General features: G+C 45.7%; 2 protein-coding genes across 10 annotated transcripts in view; both read left to right on the forward strand.

The window, feature by feature from the left end:
* Positions 1-5,983, forward strand: part of LOC142575714 (polyamine-transporting ATPase 13A3-like) — a 138,922-nt gene extending 132,939 nt beyond the window's left edge. For all 3 annotated transcript variants that reach the window (XM_075685285.1, XM_075685284.1, XM_075685286.1), the window contains exon 28: positions 154-5,983. In XM_075685285.1, coding sequence (XP_075541400.1) covers positions 154-474 — 321 coding nt within the window. In that variant the 3' untranslated portion in view covers positions 475-5,983. The remainder of the gene's footprint in view (positions 1-153) is intronic.
* A 6,429-nt stretch (positions 5,984-12,412) lies between these two features.
* The window catches only part of Gug (arginine-glutamic acid dipeptide repeats grunge), an 87,012-nt gene continuing 80,578 nt past the window's right edge, over positions 12,413-18,846 (forward strand). For all 7 annotated transcript variants that reach the window (XM_075685288.1, XM_075685287.1, XM_075685289.1 and 4 more), the window contains exon 1: positions 12,413-12,543. The gene's annotated coding sequence lies outside the window, so the exon portion shown is untranslated. The remainder of the gene's footprint in view (positions 12,544-18,846) is intronic.

The following is an 18,846-nucleotide window of genomic DNA, read 5'->3' on the forward strand; positions in this document are numbered from 1 at the left end:
GCCCAGTGGCCAGCCTTTCTACCAATGCCTTACTTGTGTTCAGCAGCATGTCCGCATTTGTTTAACCACGCTGTAACTCTTTCTTTTTTTGGATTTAGCGATACGTCCATGATCATCTTATTCTTAGCACGCTTTCTTTTCTGCATTTTGCAGGACTACTTTGTGCAAGGTTTTGTTTTTAAGCAGCTTCAGCTGAGATTCTTCAGTGGCTCGGCTCCTTACAAGGAGCTTCAGGAAGAACTCAAGGACCAATCCCCATGGACACCGCTGTCGCGAGAGTCCTCCATCATGAGCGGCGGTCCTCGCCGGTTGGGCGACTGTATTCTCCAACCTAGTGCCTTACAGCTCGCATCTCCCCAGGAAGACACCAGCGTCGACAGTGCGATAGTCGTCGATGCCTTCGGGAATGAAGGCCCTGCCACCGACAAGCAAAGCGGCGACTGCCCTGCGCCACCATGTGTCACGCACATGTGACAAATGGTCCCTCGTGCTTCTCGCGTGACTCGATTTGTGGTGGGGCGGTTTCAGTCGCTGGTCTTCAGCGTTCACCGTCGCCTCTTTTCGATGGTTGCAGACTGTAAGTGAAAAGGAAAGTGATGAAGAAGGAAATGGATTGGCGCCTGTTGTGATGATTGAAGTGTTGTATGTTGTGATTGTACGTTGTGTGTCAAATACGCTTGTCACCTAACAGTTGAGGCACCACGGTATCCACTGTCCCTGGATCGTCATAGTAAAGTTGCAGTGTAATTGAATGGAGAGAAACGCAGTTACAGACAGTTCGTTAATGGCTCAATTTTCTGGGTAGCTAGCTGCCAGTTGCTGTGCAGTTTGATGTGAAAGGCCCATTGTTTGAAAGGGGTGAACAAACCCAAACGCTGTTCACTTAAATAGCTTCTACAGCATACCACCGAGTCACTCTGCATGCTTGGGTTCAATTTTTTCAGACCATGATGCCTCCAATCAGAATTTAGTTGGGACGAATTTTAATCTATCGAGAAAGTATTCCAAAAACATGGTAGGGCTACAGTGTTGCATCTGTTAAAGGGTGCTTTTAAACTGCTTTGTTTCAAAGTCGCCGACACCACTCGTTGCAAGTCTTCTGCTGCGTTTCGTTCGCAATGTATGTGATAGCTCGTGGGCATGATTAATTTACACGCCGATTTTAGTGGCTATATTACATGAGAGCTTGATAGTTCTTTGTATATTTAGGTATGTTAAGCAAAATTGGTGCCAATGTGTGCCTATTTCTGGCAGCGAAATTTGTGTGTCTGAAGTACTTCAGTAGAAACATGTCACCGCAGTCAGCTTTAATGCAACACGAAGATCAATTTTTCTGCAAAGAATAAAAGATAAGCGTGATGCGCACCTCACGTGTACTTGGAGCATGTACATATTTTATTGTCTGTTTTACCGTCCATGTCATTATGTTTACAGTGTTTGGTTCAACAAGAATTAAAAAAACATTTTTAGAAACAATAAATATCAATATCAGTATCAGATGTAACAAAAGTACTTTCATGTCAACTGTGACTTTGTTATAAGGAGGTTAAACTGCATGTCAAACAAGGATTTCCTTGAGGCAAGGACATGTGGCTGAGAATTAGGGTGTGAATAAATCAAGCATGCCCATTTTTGATATTCATGGTACTGTGTATATTTCATTGATGCATCTGACCCTGTAATCGAAAAGAAAAAAAAACATCAAGGCAGCTTGTGCATTCGTTTTCTGGTCAAGCGTTTATTTGACCACAAGCAGGTACATGTATTATTGGCCTGTGTGGTCAGCTCTGTCTTGGAACATGTTTCATTCAACCTTAAATAATTTGAACTTCTGATAATATATGCTGAAATCTGTGTTCCCGCAAGTTTGGATTAACTTGAGTCGACTGTACTTAAAGTTTTGTGTTGTTGGTATGCCAGCGCTACAGGAAAATTGCATGGGCACAGATAACTTCACGAAGTATTCGGTCACTGCCTGCAAATTTATCCTCCCAATCGAGAAACCTTTCTTCGTGATTTAGAACATTGTTTCAATTGAAAGTGATGTGCTGTGCACAACAAAGAAAGGCTGTCAAGATTTTTGTCAACAAAAGGCTGTCCTTCTCTATCTTGTAACGTGCCACCTGTGGCCAGGATTACGTTGCTCAATTCTGTTGTGAAACAAAAAGCCTCAAGTGAAAGAGATTGAACAGTCGTCTATGCCTGTGGTACTTTTTTTTTTTTTTTGTAAGGATGTTGCAATTCGTACTCTGCTTTGGTCAGAAGCAGTTGTTTATTACATTCCCTTGAACACGTAAGGAACAGATTTACTTGTGTTTCAGCTGGTGTTTTCTTTTTAAACTGAATGCAGACATGTTCGTAAACATGTCCATGCCTCTTCACATGCAGTTTTCTTTAACGCCTTCTTCTTTTTTTTCATTTTTTTTCTTTCATATATTGGATCTTTGCTGCTCGTTGCTGTGGCTGAAAACTAAAGTAGTTGTGGTGAAGTCTTCAGAGTGAGGTCTTCTCGTTGCTCGAAGTTTTCACAGTGAATAGATGGCAGTGAACCCTTTGCAGTAAATCTGTTTCATCAAAGTCTTCAGGTTATTCACAGCAGCAAAGTCTTCACAACAAAGTCTTCAGGGTGAAGTCTTCATGGTGAATTAAGGTCATGGGAACATCACAGTAGAGTCTCTACTGTGAAATCACTGCCTTGCCTTTACAGACTTCCTGTTGCAAAAGCTGATAAGGACCTTCGGCAAGAACATTGGCATTTTTGCCACACTTGTTCGGCATGGGATTGCATGAGTGTGTGTTGATTTGCAAGGTGCTTCTAGTCTACGAGATAATGATAGATAAGGTCTTAATAGGACGTATGGTATGGGATTATGCATCATGTTTGCCTGCCTCGATGTCAGGTACCTTTATTGCAACCTGACTGTATCTTGTGATTGCCGGAAAGTGGCGAGTGGGAAAAACTAAAAATGCCCAGATTCAACCACCACGTATTTCTGCCAGAAATTTCGTCCCTTGGGTATTTTCTGTTTTAGTCAAGCAAACGGTGCTGCTAAACTTGACTGCGACATGGAATGTTTAGGAAGAGGAGTGTTATTTACGCTTTCTGGCAGCAGTCTTTCTTTTGATAAGTTCATCAGGCTTTACTACGTACTTTGCTCACTTGCATTGGCAAGCTGTCTTTTTCTTCTTTCGTGCACACACACTATTTTTTTTACTGGCCTTTGGGCTAGGCTGGAAGTAAGTTTGAAAGTTTTGTCTCTCCAAGCCTGGTTGAATTATTTATTATTGTAGCGCTTCAGCTGCATGTTACCCCGGTGATTTATCTGTTATGTATATGCAGTTGAGAAGCATTACTTGTGTGTACTTATAGACTGATTTTTCCTAGTCCCTGTTGAACCCTTAGGGTACGCACAGTGGAGTCTGTGGACTGTTCACTGATTAAAGGCCAAGTGCGACAAAATTTCAGTTTTGCCGATTAGGTTATTAATGAATGGTACGTACTATCGAAGCGATCTTGGAAGAACTGCAGGGCTGGTAACTGTGTTAATTTTCTTACTAGCAGCCTTTAAATAGCACCGTAGCAGAAGACAGGTTGGTTAGTGGACATGACACATAACCTGGAACATTGCCTCAGAGATTTTCAGCTTGCCGCAGGTGCCACCTAATCTTGGAGGTCATGCCCAGGTGCCTGCACTGCAGCAGTATTCTGAAGCGGTCACTGTCAGGGATGCGGTCACTTTTGCATGACTCGTTACCAGATGCGTCAGTGTAAATGGCCAACCATATTCCTAGCACAGTGCCAAGCTCAGTATAACAACACTGTCATCCTTACGTTTCGATGCGTCTGGTGCAGGGTCATGCAAAATCTTGCTAAAAGGATTGTATCACTTAAACTCATCACTCGAGAATACCACCTCTGGTTCTCAAAGTCCTGGGACCTACGTCATTTCCAACTAGTGGGAATGATGGTGTCTTCTTCAATTTCGGTATCGGAAACATTCATTCTTACTAGCTCTTTGTGAAGCATCCACTCCCATTTCTAATGCAAAATTTTGCATGGAGGCTGCTCTATATCTACGTTACCTGAAACTACGCTTTCTACACAGTCAATATGTCATTGCAGTTGGCTTTTAACAGCCACAGTGTACTTGGTGCGATGCTCGGGAGGAGAATCTGTCTGATCCTGTGCGTTCGTGCTCGGCCTATGTTACACAAATCTAATGTGGGGATCCACGACTTCATGCAGGTCAACACTTAAACTAGCATACCCTGTTTGTAATTGGTATGTGACAAATGGCTTAGCTTTGTATACACATGTTCGCAACAGTATCCACATTGTACAGAAGTGACCACTTTTCCTAATCGAAATTCAGCCACTCAAGCTTTTTTTCCCTATGGATGTCCCATTGCTGGGTGCCATATACTGCACAGAACTGTTTGATTGTGGACCACGTCACTGTTATTGCTGCCAGCGTCTTTGTCTTTCTTTCTTTATTTCATTTTCTCTCTCTGAACAACCTGTATTCAGTGGTAAAGCAATTTCCGTCCAAACACATTGGGCAAGTGTGTATACGTGTATGCTTTCTGTACCTTCAGATGTCTCTTGCATCGAATCTCATGCATGCTTTAGTTTATTCGCTATGCTGCATAAATTGTAGGCTGGGCAAAGCAAGCTAATTGCTTTTGCATACTTCACCATGTGTACAGTTCGGTCAATTATGAGTGTCACACTAATTTTTAAAAAAATGAGCTCCTACACTCAGTCATGTAATGCAATAGTGGCTATTTCCTTTTTAATTGAGGCATTCTATTAAAGTGATATAGTAATTGCTGATTCATCCTCAAGCTTGTCAGCAACAGTTCAAACACCTTCAACTCATCATCAATCATGCAGATTGCCGTGACATCAATTGCAGCTGCTTACTGCCACTTGAAAATTTCTTTGTAACTTGGAACATTTTCTAGGCTTTGCTAATTCTGCTACACCTTACACCTAAACGTGTGAATAAGTTGCTGGTTCTTCCAGCTTAACATCTGCCACGTATGCTGTCTGCTTAATGTTTCTTGACACTTTTTTTTTTCATCAGACTGAGCTTATTAAGTGTACACATTTAGTGCGAAGGTTTGAAATCCCAATCAGAAACATGTATCGGCATGTGCCTTCGTGCCACTGTGTTTTATCGTGTAGTGTCATGTGAGGAAATATGGCACAGACTTGGATTACATGCACTGGCATGCCTTCATCGGCTACGATACGTTGTCTACAATACAGCCAGAGCCAGTTGCAGTCCAGATCAGACCAAGCCAAGACTTGTTTTGAAAACCCAGGAACTGCAGTCTTTGACTGCTGCTCACTGACAAGCCCTTTGTGATGTGCTCGTCAATATGTAATGTCGGAACTTCTCTGGCAGACTGAGTAAGTCACATTGGCACTCCTGCTAACACATGCCGAGACATGACTCTGGTTGGGGCTCTTCACTACAACTCGAGAGACCTGTGAATGACTGCAACTTCAGTCTTCCAAGTAAATAAGCATTGCCTTGCCAAGAAGCACTGTACGTGTAACATACACTGAGGTTGTCTTGCAAAAGGCCTTGAACTTAGCTGTACGGTGATGACCAGTAGCATGTTACCAAGGTTAAAACCACAAGACAAAACAGTCAAAGTCAACCTTCCCCTGAAAGCTAGAGACGGAAGAACACTGTGAAAATTTGCAGTTTTCTGCAGTGTGTGTGCTTTGTAGTCTGGTTTTCTCTTTACATGCTTGTATTTATAAGTGACTGAGTGGTGAAAAAAAAAAGTTTGTACTGCTTCCACTTGCAACAGCAAAGCTCATAGCAACAATGAGGGCATTTTTCTCGTGAATGTCGTGGAAAATAAAATGAAGTGCTAGGTGTAAAAAAAAAGAAAGAAAACACAATAAGTGTGACATATCTACTGCAAAACTTGTTTTTATTTGGAAAATAAAAAAAAATATTCCATCTTGCGTTTTTCATGTGTTTTACTTGTTTGACAGTGCCAATCGTGAAGAGCAGCGTGTGTGGACCGGTTTGCTTTTTTTTTCTACTCAAACGAACATATAGGCTGCAGGGACGTCCATGCGGAAACCTTGTTGAGGTACTGCAACTCTGAGCTATTCACGAGGTGACACCTACTCTGCATTAACCCATAGCCTTTTTTCTGAGTTAGCAGCTGTACTACTTTACATTTCATTGTAAAATTGGACGTCTTAAAATGTTCTCCATCTCGAGCAGGTTTCATAACATTTAGGCCAAATGCACCTTGTTCTACTTTTTTTGAAGATGTAGTCATCAACTGGGCAGAATCTCGCAACAAAATAGTACCCCGGTCGCACAAGGCACTTTCAAATCTTGCTCATGACTGGCTCTTTGGGGACGCTGCGGAAGGGATCGTGTCACTCACGGTCCAAAAATTCGATCCCGGTTGGGCTATATTGTGCTTCACTGTGCTCAGTGTGACTGGGGTATAAGTCTGTTCTAGATGTTCTAGAAGTCCTAGATGTTCTTTTCTTTGTGCACATTTTTATTGCGCTGCAGTGAAATGTGATCATCCTTTACTAACACGCTCGTTCTTCTGTTTTGCATCTTAGCACCGTAAAGGTAAAGTTGGGGGGGGGGGGTTAGACAATGAAAGCAAGTGCACTATCCCATACAGCCAAACAAGAGAGTTGTTATTGTGCGGCATCAAAAGTGCACTCTTAATTTCAGGATATGCTAGAAGCAGGCAATCGAAGCGTAGTATTCAGATTTACTTAGGACTAGGGGTCCTTTGTTTTTGGGCTGCATGCTCTTTTAGTTTGGAGGGTGTTATTTTTAAAGAGAGAAATGGGGGGGATATATTTGGACATTCGTCTGTTGCAGCCAAAGTTTGGGATCTTTTTGTTAACTTTTACATACAATTAACAAAAGCAATGGTCTCCTTTTGGACGTAAGTGTTCTATATAAACAAGCAAAACCATTGAAGGGAGCATATAATAACAATGAGAGCTGCTTGCAAATCATATGACGAACCAATTTATACAAACCCTTGTTTTCAGGCATTATTAATATATTTTAAAAGAAATCACATTAACAAAAACAACAAATGGAGATGTGTTTGGCAAAGCATTCTTTACTGTTCTCTGCACATCTTTAACAGAGGAGAGAAGTAAAACATTTGTGACACAGGCACGCTTCGCAGGAGATGTGATGTTTTCCTTACGTAAGCATTTGTTGACGTGCGTTATCAGTTGCGCATTTGCATTGGTAGCGTTTCCGTATGCATCCTAGGGAGGACATTCCAGGCCATTTATCCTTGTCTGTTGTCGAGCTGTTTTAGTGGTTCCCAGTATGCACTCTTCTAATGGAATACCAACTTGATGAATCGGCTTACTTCTTTGAATGTAACATAGTTTGGTAACCATCTTCTCAACGTTGCAGCTACCATTTGCAATGCTGAGCAACATCAGTGGTGCATTAATTTGCTTTCTAGCACATTACCTCTGTTTACACATGTGCAATGTGCAGGAAATGCGATGCAATGTGCCATTGTCATATTCATGTAAATGTGACGATTTAATAAAAGCAACACACTTCACTCAATGCATGCAGGTGCTGAATATACTATATATTTATATATGCCAGTTTTTGCTTGAGTGGTAAGAAAAGACAACTTGTATACCATATTTATACATTAATAAGTACACACAAAAAGTGGGCTGCACCCTTTGGTTTTGTATGTGACAACTTCATTTATAATTATTCATTACTAAAGGGATAATTAGGTCATCTCAATATTTATAAATATCGTTCAGGATGTCAAAACCAGTAATTACTGTGTTTTCAGCCAAACGATAGACATTAAAAAAGGCTATATATTCATATGGTGACATATGTATGTCAGCATCAGACTATGTGGCTTATTGGTTTAGAAGAAGTTTACTTCAACAAAACATGGCACAAACACTTTGACTCACAATGACAGCACAATACCACCAGGACGACAACATATACAAAGTACTGAGCTTTGTATAGGTGTAGTCAGATGGGAAGAGGATTCGGCACCTGTAAGCGCCGCATCATGTACATCTACATGTAGTTTAGATGTACTTTTCAACCCAGCATCACTCGGTACATTCAACATGGCACAGCCCACTATGGTGCTGCCTGGGTTGACAGGGTGAGGGGCTTTGGTTCGGGCCGACGACCCTTTCAGGACAAGGGGGCCACTGTGGAGCAGCATGAACTGAGCTTCTGCGCTCAAATGAGAAACAGCCATGTCGGTCGTCAGGGACACGAACACAACAGACCCTCGGATTGCCTTAACACAAAAGTGGTTGAGGCGAACAACGATGGAGACCACAAAAGCCATACCCGGGGCAACGTGAATGCATTCAGGTGTGCCACGACTGGTTCTGGCTCTGAATTCCACAAAGAGAAACAAAAACATGTGGATCGACTGGCACATAGGGCCAAGTTGACTGGCCTTAAACGCATGCATTATAGCTTTATGGAGAGCTCTCCTCCTGACTCATCAAAAAACACGGCAGGGCGAGCCCACACTTCGAGAAACTTATCACCTAAGCAAAGCTTCTCCCAGGTGAGGTGCCACTAGACCTCCATCTGTGCTTTTGCAAGCACTTCATGAAGACCCAGTGCCTGTCCCCTGAAAACTGCATCACAGCGTCCAAACCGAACTTGGTATGAGTACTCGACAAGGAGAAGCACGAACTGGTTGATCGCCTGCTTAGGCAATGGGCGCAAGAAGCAGATAGTTTGAAATGGAACATCTGGAAGGCGAAAGAGACTAGCTATTCATTGGAGGAGAGCTGTGGAAAGCAAACATTGCGAAAATATATGAACCGTATCTTCATGGCCATCACAAAAAGGGACACCCCACGAGTCGGGATGGCTGTGAAACATCTGCATCTAATGGGCAGACAGCCACGCACTAGGCTGTGCATGAACGTAGCTTGCCTAGCATCAAGAAAGCTGGCTATTACGTGTTTCCAGCTTGGCCTGTGGAAGGGTAGATCATACCATTAACTATGTGGAAGGAGACCTGGGGTTAGGATATTGACTAATTCCCGAATCGGAATGGAAACTACATCAATCCCAGGATGGACATTGCGGAGGCGTACCAGAGAGTTGGCAGCCATCGCATAGAAGGATGCAGGCAAATCCTGAATGAGGCACACATCGGGATAATGTGCTTTGTGAAAACAAATTTAGTGAAATGCTAAGGAAAAAGGAGGTAAAGCTTCGAGTCAAGAGCATATCCCACTTATCAGCTACCTGTGTCCACCTGGCGTGTAGTGAGCCATGATCCCCAAGTTGGGAATTACGCATCCTCCCTTATCCTTGGGTAACTTGAGCACCTGCCAAGCCACACAGCCAGTAGACTTTTTCTAAAGGAACTGAAAGAGGACCCTCTCCAAGATAAGCTGAGTTCAGATTGGAACTGGAGTCACATGTGCATGGCACATACGTAAGGACGGAAAAAACTGGCTGAGGTGTAACTCTTGTAAACCTAGTCAACACGAGCAAAAGGTCTGTTTAGCTTGGTTTTGCAAAGACTATGCACACAGTGTTTCATTAAAGTTAGGCCACGCTCTTTCACACACTGTCAACAGGTTGTCTGTGAAGTTGCGGTGAAACCAGGCCGTCGCAGCTGAGTTTGCCACCAGCCAAAGGGTGTGGTTCGTCAAACATTCAATGTGGGTGCTGTTGCTTGTATCTATGGCTCCGTCTCCTTCTCCTTGTTGTTGTTCGTGTGGCTGAATGACGATGGCGGTTGCAGTAGCTTCGATCTTGGCATGCTCACACACTTCTCTATAATGTGCTAATCTGGCCTCTTTTGCTCCTGTGTTTCAGCAGGCAACTTCACCTTTGCTTGAGATTTCACAGCCTGCCGTCTAGCTATATATACTAGACGATTGGATTCAGCCTGTCGCTTGCGCTGAAACGCACACACGGATGGCCCAGCCGGTGCGCCATCCATGGCGAGACCATAGAGAGACATTGTGAAACTGAGCAACCAAGCGTCGGCGAAGAAGTCGTCTAGTCGCGCAGTACCGCAGCTGCGACGCCTCTTCGCAGTGGATCGCGTGGCGTGACATCACACCAGCCACACACATGCTACGGCCACTCAAGGTCACTGCGACACAATGAATGACCTTGAGAGACATGGAGTCGTAGAGCTTGCTTTGTCAGGTGGTAGAGAGGGCAGCTCAAAAAGTACTGTCCCCTAGTGAGAGTTCAGATCTCAGCTGACCATCATCATCCATACAACCGGCTCAAGCAAAGCCTCCAACACGACGGGGGTGAAGGAGATTTGGGGTTCGAGGCGGAGGTCATATTTAGAATGAGTTCAAGCCACCATACTCTGGCGGGAGCGGCTCACAGCGCCATAGCACCACATTTGAGCATGTTATCAGTGCCTTTGTAGATGACGATCAAGTTCTTCAGAACTCCACAGCGATCGTTCCCTGTTGCTGGGAGAAAATTATCATCGGTCGGCATAATGTTTGGGAGTATTGGAGTGTACCCAAATGACATCTCTCCCTTTTCAGGTGGAACCACAGTTCCTTCCTTATTTTTGCCGGTACTCCATGAAGTCCTGCCTGTTTGTCCATGAACGTCACTTCGCATCTCGCGAGCATCTCGCGAGCATCTCGCGATCTCAAAGTGCTCTATAAGCACTTTGAGAGCCATGCTTGTTAGATGAAAGTTTGGGTTGCTCTTCTTCAGTGTATAGTGCGCGTTCGCAGCTTCGATCCTTATACAAGGGTAGGGGGAATTCCAAACAGGGGGCAGATTGTGGGAGTGGGGGACCGGTGAAAGAAACAATTCTCGTACTGAGAAAAAACGAAGTTAGAGTCTTCGTTAGCTGAATATCAGAGTCTAGGGTTATTGTTGTCCACTTGGTGTGTAAGGCTAGTGCCATTACATTAAAATCTGCAATGTCTATACTGCATTTCAGACATCAAGTGCAACGCTGTGGAAGCTAGCGATACTTTTTGCAGTGGCCGCGTCCGCACTTAGAAATAGTTTGATGTTCTTTATCGCAACTGTGCGAAACTGTTCTTTATGTAGGCTCAGTATTAAATGAAAAAAAAAAAACGTTTTAATCCTTAGAAACAAACTGTGGCATATGCCTTCTTTTTGTGCATTGCTTTAGATAAATTTGTTTTTCATTGCGTTTGTTTACGGGGCTTTTTTTTTTGTTCTTATTGGCAGCCCGTGGTGGCAGCGTCAGGTGCGTGCTCGCGCGAGCCTACGCCTTTGGCACGCAGCGCGGCACGGACGCAATGCGCGAAGTGATACATTTCCGTCACCGAACTTTTTGCGTAGCTACCGCAGCGTTGTCTGAAACGGAGTATACTAGACCATCTTGGAATCGTGGCAGTTTTACTATCACTCGATTTACTTGATCTTTCGCTCTGAAAGAAGCAACGGAAAGATGCTCGAGCTGTCAATCAAAAAAAAAAAAAAGAAAAGTTCTCGGCACAAAATGTTCGACGAAACTACGCCACACTACAAAAGCACTGTTGAGACGTGGTACATCCACTCTCGCAAGACCACCATGGTTGGTCTAGGTGCGTCTGCATTTTTAAACGCAGTTTTTTTTTTTCATTATTTGTGACAGCATACAGCACTATTGAGCTATGCATACTTTCGTGTATTGCGTATGTCGTTTAATTTTATGTTGCATTAAATGGATTTTTCGTGCTAAATGGTTAGCTACTATTGCGCTAGAAATTGTGCAACAGAGACGCGCGCCGCTACCACTCGAAGGTAAGAGCAGACCGAGCGGTAGATCGGGCATCAGCTCGCAACAGCGCAAACGTCTGAGGCTATTTGCCGTATGAATGCTAGTGCATCTTTAATTTCCTGTTGCATGCGCGATGATGCTTTGAAGAGTGTTTTATTGAAAGAGGCGCTTTTGGCGGGCTGGCCGGTGGTCTTTAGAGTACTTCTTCGAGCACACTTTTGACAGTAAATGGGGTTGAATGTTTTACGCTTTCTGTTCGACCCTGAATAGTCGGGCACGTTTGATCAAACGAAATTTCGCTTTTCGACGCTGTGTCATCACAGGAGGTAATGGCTGTGCGGAACGCAGGAACTGTGGTTTCAGTTTCGATGCCGGTGATGAGCGGCACGCAGTCCGCGCCGCCGCCGCCATACAGCGCGAGCGAGAAGTAAAGAAGCGCGAGAAATCGGCCGGGCCTTCGCGGCGCGAGCGGTGTCGCATCGCTTCGCCAGCGTTGACAATTAGGTAGCGACCGCAGGGGCGACCCCCGATTAACACCGATTAAGACCGCAGGCAGGGGTTGAGTGGGCTCGCACTCCCTCGCAGCGATCGTTATCGCTTTCGTAGGGCGTGACGTCGCCGTGACGTGTGTAGTTGTCACTCCGTTTTTCAACATGGCGGAGCTGTTGGAAGTAAATAGAAATGGATTGGCCTCCTCTTTGTAGCCGAATCATCGATTCGGCGAAGAAGGCATGACCCCGCATCGAGGGAGTAACTTTTCGCAATACAAAGGTAAATGTCTCCCTTGCGTACCGATGGCGAAAAAGTCTTTCCGTCCGCGTTAGCTGTGCGGACTAATTGACCGTGTCCCGCGAGAGCGTTGTTCGCTAGGCCTAACATATTTAGAGGTGCACTGCATATTAAACGCCGCGTAATATGCATACGCACCAGTGCATCATCGGTATGCATTCGGTCGAACTATGCCCGACGCATGCGACGTGTTCTGCGACGGGAGCACGCGAATTGGTCCGCACTAGCCGACGCGTTTTCACGCGAACGTGAGAGCAGTAGCAGCAATGGCTGGAAGTAATTAACGATAAGCTCGGAACAATTTGCACCGCAGCGGCTAGTCCGGTGCGTGAATCGCTTTCGATACCTAGAGCCTTTGAGAAAGCCCGGCCTCCTTTCCTACTGCGGTGAGTGTTGTGTTTCTGCCTGCGATTTTATGCCGCTTTGCAGTCGCGCATTGCTTGCACGCTGGCGTCACTGCGAACCTGGCTGCGCAGAGTCTTCAATCATTTCGGAATTCGCTGGCGAAGTGGAACACTTTGGACGAGGTCCGCTAGCGCACCTACATTGCGAAATCATCGCCGCACACGCAGCGCTTGCCCCCTGCACGGAATCGCGTGGTGCGCGCAAAATTTTTTTTGTAAAAGATGAGCTTAGGCGCTCAAGTGTGGGCGGCCTCGGAAGCCGTGTGCTACGTGCGATCGGTGCCACTTCGAGGGAACTTCGCGCGGAGTTTGTATGAAATAAATCTCGTCAGAAAGAAGGAAAAAGCGCATTTCACACCTTCGTGCCAACTTGGCGTGCGTGTGTTGTGGATGTTTTTATTGGCACGATTAGTATCTGCTTCCCCATTCGTCCGCGCGTGGCAATGTTGCGACGAATTGAAGCTCTGCGGCGACCGGGGTGGCTTCTCTACGGCTGGCGATTAAAACTCTGCGGGAGGCGAGAAATCGTGACTGTCGCCCCCTTTTGACGGCTGTCTTGCGCGAATGCTAGATTCATCGTGGGACCAAGGTTCGGCTGCCGCAGGTCGGTGTGAGGTAGCGTTAAAAAGTCTGCGTGAACTTTTTGTGCTTGTGTGTGCGTGTCTTGAGCATCGACGAAGAATGCGACGAAGAACGAGTTCCTTCATCGTCGACTAGTAGTTCGGCGCGGCGAGCCTTGACCTTTATTTTGCGGGCCGAACAGGACAGAGCAGCGCGAGCCCGCTTTTTTTCTGTTGGACGTTAGAGGAAGTTGCGCCGAACGGTTCGCTGAGACGGGAGAAGGCCGCGAAAATGAGCGAGAAGACAAGACGACATGCTCGCGCCAGGGAGAACCCGACGGAGCGCAGCGGCGGCTAGTGGGGGGATGGATCGGGCGTTTCGTGGCGTCTTGCATTTCCTCCTCGACGTCGATGGATATTTTGGCGCCGTTGTTATTGCGTTGCGGCACGCGCCCGAGTGTTGTTCTCGGCCTTCCTGCGCTGCGCGTCAAAGGCTTCGAAAAATGACCCCCGATCGCGGCTTTTTCTCGCTGTGCCGCCGTTACCAAAAAAACAAAAACGGGCGTGCGCGCCGCCCTACGAACGAGTCTTGCAACCGCTTTCCTTTATCGAGCGAGCGTCAACACGTTTCGGTGTTTGTTCTCAAACGCGCTGACTTCGTCAAAAAGAAGACAAAAAAAAAAAAAAAAGGCGACGAGGCGCTAAAAAAGGAGCAGCAGCTCTTCGCGCTTCTGGCAACGTCGGCGGCAACGACGTTCGCGTCGAAGCGAAACGTTTCTCACCACCCCTTTTCCCTTCCTCCCCCAGTTTTATCGCTAAAAAAAAAAGAAAAGTTTCTTCTAGTTCATGTTCCGGATGTGTTTGGCTGCCGGCGGCGCTTGTCGACTGCCGCCGCGGTTTCGTGACCCGGGGCGTCTTTCTTAGCCACCTTATTTTCTATCACGATGAGTCAAACAACACCGAAAGGTCTCCCCACTACGTGAAAGGAATGCCGTCTACGTCTTGCGTGTCGCTCCTTTTGTTTTTCTTTCTTTAATTTTACTCCACCGTTACTTGTTTGTATTGTACGCGCCTGCTTCGCGTCGAGCGCCGACTTGAGCAAAAGGTGCGTAGCCGTGGTGCTGGGAAGTTGCGAGAACCGAAACAGGAGTATTAAAAAAAAAAAAGGCCTTTCACGAAATGGCCTTTTGTATGCACTTCGCCACTTGCACGCGCGCGCCGAGGAGTCGTGGTTGCACGCGCAGCTGCGTTCCTTCTTTCCATTGCCTTTCCATTGTTATTGGGCGCGCGGCGTTTTGTTTCCGCGCGTTGTTTTTGTTTCTCCCGTCGCGCCTCCTCGTTTTCCTTCTTGTCTTTCTGGGCGGTGGGACTTCGCAATCATTAGTTCGCGGCCTTTGTGGAAGGGCGCCGAAACAGAGGCGTGTGTCGGCAACCGCACCTCTGCATGTGGGGCACCCGAACGCCGCCCGGGTGGGGGCGATTGCGATCTTTACGAATTTCGGTGTCTTTCATTGCCCGAGAGAGGCAGAGTAGAGGAGCGTGCCCCGACGTGGTCAATTTTGTTAGTGTCTTGCGGAGGTGATGCACAAGCGGAGCCCAGAACGACCGGCAGCGCCGTGTGGAAGCTGAAGTGATTCTGATGGAAGCCCAAAAATCGGAATCAGCATGTGAACGATGGCAGTGTGTTCAGTGGGGCTGGTTGGTTCATATTGAGAATAAAAATTGGAACAGCACAACACAGGATGCTCGAGTAAAAAGTACAGGACAGAGCGCTCTGTCCTGTGCTCTTTACTCGATCGTCCTGTGTTGTGCTGTTCCTGTTTTTATTCTAAATGTGAATGATGAAACAAGCCTGCTTACATGGATGTGCGGCGTAGCTGCCGGGGCAGCTCAGTGGCCTTCTGCTGGCAAGCGCAGGGTCGACTCCCGGACACATTGCAATGGTGGCTGAATACAAGGACGCGCTTGTACCGTTCCTTGTCTGAACGTCAAAGTGCGCCCCAGAGGGGGGGTTCTGGAAACTCACCTCCATGGTGTCTTTAAGCTTGCTGGTTGCTTTTGAACATGAGCTCCCATAATTTAACTTAATTCTATGTGTGGAATAATGGAGTATATAGTCAACAGCATGGCAGAGATGTGAACAGCTAATGTGTCGGACATTGCAGCCAAGTTAAGAGAGGGGGTGTTAAAATGGTTTTGTTGCCTTATAGAGGACCTGAGTTATTACATTGACAAGTAGAGAGTGGCAGTTTATTCTCATCGTCTGCTTGTGCACTGAGGAGACGTGAAGACGGCACTGACCACCTTGCATTGCTCTTCCTTCCTTTGAGTCGTGCCTTGTGTGCTAACCGACTTCTATCTGGTATTGCTCTCGGGCACTGTGCAATTTTTATAGTGCACTCTGGTGCTGCCTCCCAGAGATATGTTTGAAACATAGGACGTTTAGTACAAGTCTGTCTGCCTAGGAGCGATTCCAGGTCGCTTTTTCGAGTTGCAGTACTGGTTCCCCAAGAGAACTTGATTCTCTACCCATAATAGAACTTGGCTCTAGCGTAGCCCGCTGGTTTGCCAGTGAGTCGACAGGGTCTTTGAAAACCTTGTTGAAAGGAATAAGCCCGTTTTTATTAATCTGGTTAGATGGAGCAAAAGGAAACACACCAAATGTTCTCTCCATTAGTGCTGCTGCAGGTTCATAAGCCTTTCAACAAGAGTTTTAAGGAGAGTATTGCATATAGTCCGCAGTACCTTTTGCTGGCTAGGCTGTTTCTTTTCTGTGAAAGGAAGCTGGACCAATAGCGATTGCATCAGTAGTAATGGTGAAAAAGGCGTGGAAAAAATGGGACGTCAGCAATCCGGTATTCTGCAGCAGTGAATGAGTTAGTAATTGGCAATATTTAATGTAACAGAGAGCCCTTGCTATCACATTACTTCATGGTTTTCTGTTTGTAAGGAAAAGCGTTACATTTGTCTTGTATATATAACGCTCAATTGGCACCTCTCTCAAGTTTTCTTTCTTAAGCATTCTAATAGCGATAAAGGCTTCTTCTCAGGGAACCTGTTTTATAAATGCACACAGCTGAGGCACTACATCCTACCTCATGAAATAGGGTTTAAACAAACATCTCAGTTGTGGCATAAAACAAATAACGGTTCCTCATTTGTCTTCTTTTGTTATGTATTTTATACACCGGGACTGAGTGGTGGTTGGGCAGGAGTATCGGCCATAAAGTATCAGCATAGTTAGCGCTGTCAAACAAAAAAAAAGAAAAACCTGGGTCTTGTGTAACTATCATTTATCATTAAAAATGCTCATAAGGGAGCAGACGGGCGCATTGTTCTTACTGTTCAGCCTGGGAGAAAAGTGAGCTGCGTGAAAGCCACGAATAATTGTGCTGTAAGCGGGAAAAGGCGTGCAGTGTGAACACCTGCTTAAGCAGTTGCTTAAGAATAGTAATTCAGCAAGGGGAAGAAGCTGCGCAAACAGTCTCACCGCTTGTATCGTTTTTCATAGTGCCAGAGATTTCTTATCTGGCTGTCTGAACATAAGTGGCTGGGTGCTCCGAGGGCTTCGAGCTGGTGCGTGGGACAAAGCGGCACCTTTTCTTTCTCTTGTTTTCTGTTAGCCTTGTGATAGTCGGTCCCGTAGTATGCACGTGAAGTACCTCGCTTGTTTGCAAAAGTGGTGATCCTTCAAAAGGGCAACCTTCGTGTTCATATATCAGTCAAGTTGAGCACCTGGCAAGCTTATGAAGTGTCATAGAAAGCCCTGCATCTAAAAAGGAAAAACAAAAATGTGGGTAGAGTGGCAAATTGCTTTTACGCATCTGCGTGTCCATGTGCCAACCTTTTAAGGCAGAATAAATATGTGTTATTTGTCACGGCTGGAGGGAGGTTTTATCTTCTGCTTTTTTGCTGTTATTCAAGTAACGGTGACTGTTGCAGTGGGTTATATAGACATGCACAAAAGAAAGAAAAGATGGCCAGTCAGCAGACCTTACATTGCTGATGCCTTGCTCCCAATTCTTTTAGCACTCAAGCAGGCTTCTAACCGAGGCTGTAATGATGAATAGTTGTTTCACCTGCAGGTGTTGCATTCATCAACCAATTTTTTGCTTTGGCCAGTACGATTTTAGACATATACAAAATCAAGCAGAATGAAGAAAAGTGTAGTCTGTAGGCTTCCAAGTCTAATATGTGCTGTAGTTGAAAAGGGAATGCTGACCAGCTGTGACTTCAAAGTCCAACACACACTGCCCTATCTAGAACAGACGAAACACGAACAGTGACACTTGCATGCAAGCACAAAGAATGCAAGAGTCCATGGATTTTAGATAAAGGTGGAATGTGTTTTCTCCTATAAAGAATGGTGTATGGTGTATTGTAATCGATGCTAATGTCTCTTCTGCCTAAAGTGATTTCATCTGCAGTCTTTCAGTGCTTTCAGTTCTTGTTTGAATTTCATTTTTCCACAGTAGCCTGTTTGCAATTTTTTCTGTTCATAAGTTTTTCCCCCTGCTATTTTCATTAGAAGGCCAAAACAATGCATTGAAAAGTTATGACATGCCGATAGCCAATACAATCCTCTCTCTCTCTCTCTCTCTCTCCATTGGTTTGAGGGCCATCCTGGCGTTTTAATGGTACGTGTCGTCCATCTGTTTAGAGACGGGCACACACGTGTTGAAAGCCTGCCTGAGTCGCACATCTGTATCTGCCCGTGTCCCCGTCCGTGCGTCTGGGTAAACCAGCCATTGTCCCATGGCGCATGCGTGACGTGCATCGATGCTAGTATCTGTGCCGCTGGCAGTTATTGTCGCATTGTGATGCCGCACACCCATCAATCACAAGGCACTGGAGAATTGCTGCGGGAGGAAGAGCCCGAGAGAGAATGAGTGGGCCATGGCAGACCCGCGAGCCGCGACAGCTGCTGCCCGCGGTGAAGCGCTAAGCGGGCTTAAAGCAGATTGCAACTTGGTTGCTGCGCCTGATTTTTGAGGCCTCGCTGCTTGTCCAATTTGCTTCTCATAGGCATGGTCTCGGTGAGTGTGTAGTGGCATTGCTTGGGAATTTCGGAACAAACTGCTGTTGGGGAAAGGGTAGAAAAATGTGCTGGATATCGGAGGGCATGAATGGCAAGTTGAAGTGTTGCACTTATGAGTTTAGCCTCCCCCCCCCCCCCCTTTATTTTTTCAGAGCTGTTTGCTTGAGAGTTTTAGACTGTTTCAGAGTAAAGTCGCTTGACAGATCTCTGAAGAGTCTTCAAGTTCACATGTCATCCATATCCAACAAATTTAAGAACCCTTAACTGTGTCTTAAGTCGTGGC

The sequence above is a fragment of the Dermacentor variabilis genome, chromosome 3, assembly GCF_050947875.1.
Source record: "Dermacentor variabilis isolate Ectoservices chromosome 3, ASM5094787v1, whole genome shotgun sequence".
In the NCBI taxonomy this organism is placed as follows: Eukaryota; Metazoa; Arthropoda; class Arachnida; order Ixodida; family Ixodidae; genus Dermacentor; species Dermacentor variabilis.